Here is a 2,009-nt window from a genome sequence, read left to right as displayed (position 1 = left end):
CAGTGAATCTAGGTAGGGTTGGCATGGCTCTACAGTTGGCAGAGGAGTGGTCGCACTTTCCCACGATATTGCAAGTATTGGAGGAACAAGGGGACACGGAGCTGCTCAGGAATTACCTGGAAGTTTTTAAAGATAAAGGTTTCGATGAGTTTATCTTCCATTATTATATTGATAATAGTAAGCCCACGTTATAATGATATTGTAGATATACAATTATTGTAATTGCTTTAGAGAACATCAAGCAGTTGATAGAGCTCACTAACTTGTTCCCAGAGTCACTGAGCAAGTTTCTTAATGAGTATCCAGAGCTTCAGTGGCTTCACCTAATAGCCACTGACAAGTATAATGAAGTTAGTGAAAATGAACTTTGATTCATCTAATCAAAAATCAATGCACTTTTTTTATTGTTTTATAGGCATCAGACTCACTGAGAAGAGTATCGGATAATGAGGAAACTTTCTTATCACGAAAGAAGGTATGTCATTTACTGCATGGGATATTGTTAAATTACTGGTATTAGACTGCACTGAGTCTCAGTAAGCTAGCACTACTGGCTGCTGGGGGCCACTCATCAGCAAAGACTGTTGGTGACTTGGAGGAGATCAACTGTGAGTTGCAAAGGATTGAATATGCTGAGAAACTACCGGAAAATTCACTAAAGGTCAGTTTTTTTACTTTCATGCACTTATATTAAATGATCTTTTTATGACTTAGAAAATAGGCGTGAAGGATATTAATGATTTGCCTCCATTGCCTCCTGAAGATGTCATTAAAGTCTGCCATGTTTCCATTTAATTATAATTATTAATGAGTTTTATAGTTGTTTCTTGAGGGAGAGGACAATCAGCTAATGTACACAATGTTTGCACTTAATTATCTTCTACTTGCTTATCCTGTAAGCTTTATAGCATGAGTTTTTATACAGACACTTGCTTGCTATATCTTTGATGCAGGTTGTTACATTTGTAACTTTGTTAGTATGATTCTGATGCATAATGTAGAATAGATTTATGTATAATATATCAAATATAGGAATCAGAGAGTGAAGAGAGAAGACAGTTACAAGTATTGATCTGGAGTCATGTGTTACTACAAACAAAGCAAGTCCTCTCATAACTTCCATGCAATCAATCAATCTTTTATTCTATTGTTAAAATATTACCATTAGTTGGTCTGAGTTCAATACTGGTGGAGACATAATGGAGGAACTTCAGGAATCACTCATGTTTAAGCTGATGAATGAATGCCATCATAATTGTATGCTGTTCCCCTAGCTTCTCTTATTGATTATATATTTTCTTTTTCTTTAGTTGCTGATGTTAAGCAGTTGTTGCCTGCAATTGAAGACTTGCTCTCATCTCAGTTGTTGGTTGATAAAGGATTGGATAGTTCTGCTATATTGATCTATTGTGTCAAGTTGTGCTATGAAAGAGTCACTGAACTCCAGCGTTAATATTAATTTTTAATAGTTGCTGAGTTGGCAAATTTACACCAAAATAATTGTAATTATTATTTTACTCATTGTAATGAATCAAGAATGTAGATTCATTACTGCTCTTCACTCTTGATCCGCATGTAAAGCTCATGGTCATCATGGAAAGGGCCTCGTGTTAAGCACGGGCCATCTTATTGGTATAATAACGCAACCTCTCTGCCCATTCTTTGCGTTTGAGGTCAGCCGTCACTGTCTCTTAGACTCTCTTTTGTGTAGAGAAGAGGCCGCGGTCCAAGCATCAAACATGTTGAGCTCCTTCACATGTGGCTTGACAACCAACCGAATTGGTATCTACATCTAATCATAGATCTCATAATGATAATAGTAACGTTATCAAGAGTAGATAATTTTGTTATTATTATTAAAATAGATCTAATGCTATTAATTTTAGCCTAACGGGTTTATGCATTCTAATATCTATGAATTGCAGCACTCAGTGATAAGCCCACCATCCACTATTCAACTTTGTTGAAAGCAACTTTGTGGTTACTTTGATCTTAGGGCAACTCTGTGC

At 36.1% G+C, this 2,009-nt stretch overlaps 1 protein-coding gene across 1 annotated transcript; it reads left to right on the top strand.

The window, feature by feature from the left end:
• The first annotated feature begins 9 nt into the window (after positions 1 to 9).
• LOC109591842 (nuclear pore complex protein Nup133-like) lies at positions 10 to 1,517 on the top strand. The gene is made up of 9 exons (XM_020007462.1): positions 10 to 177; positions 232 to 350; positions 416 to 475; positions 521 to 661; positions 715 to 774; positions 821 to 895; positions 1,033 to 1,100; positions 1,169 to 1,257; positions 1,311 to 1,517. The coding sequence occupies exons 1-9, from the start codon at positions 24 to 26 to the stop codon at positions 1,451 to 1,453; spliced, it is 909 nt and encodes a 302-aa protein (XP_019863021.1). The 5' UTR covers positions 10 to 23; the 3' UTR covers positions 1,454 to 1,517.
• Positions 1,518 to 2,009: the final 492 nt, after the last annotated feature.

This window comes from Amphimedon queenslandica, unplaced genomic scaffold (assembly GCF_000090795.2).
Source record: "Amphimedon queenslandica unplaced genomic scaffold, v1.1 AMPQUscaffold_7086_Cont20959, whole genome shotgun sequence".
NCBI classification, from domain to species: Eukaryota; Metazoa; Porifera; class Demospongiae; order Haplosclerida; family Niphatidae; genus Amphimedon; species Amphimedon queenslandica.
Note: the sequence above shows the minus strand (reverse complement) of the source record. Positions and strands in the feature narration are given on the sequence as shown.

Coding starts and splice junctions, on each gene's coding strand:
- LOC109591842 (XM_020007462.1), top strand. CDS start 24: ATGGCTCTACAGTTGGCAGAGGAGTGGTCGCACTTTCCCACGATATTG. Junction 178..231: donor CCATTATTATATTGATAATA/GTAAGCCCACGT, acceptor TAATTGCTTTAG/AGAACATCAAGCAGTTGATA. Junction 1,101..1,168: donor CATGTGTTACTACAAACAAA/GCAAGTCCTCTC, acceptor TATTACCATTAG/TTGGTCTGAGTTCAATACTG.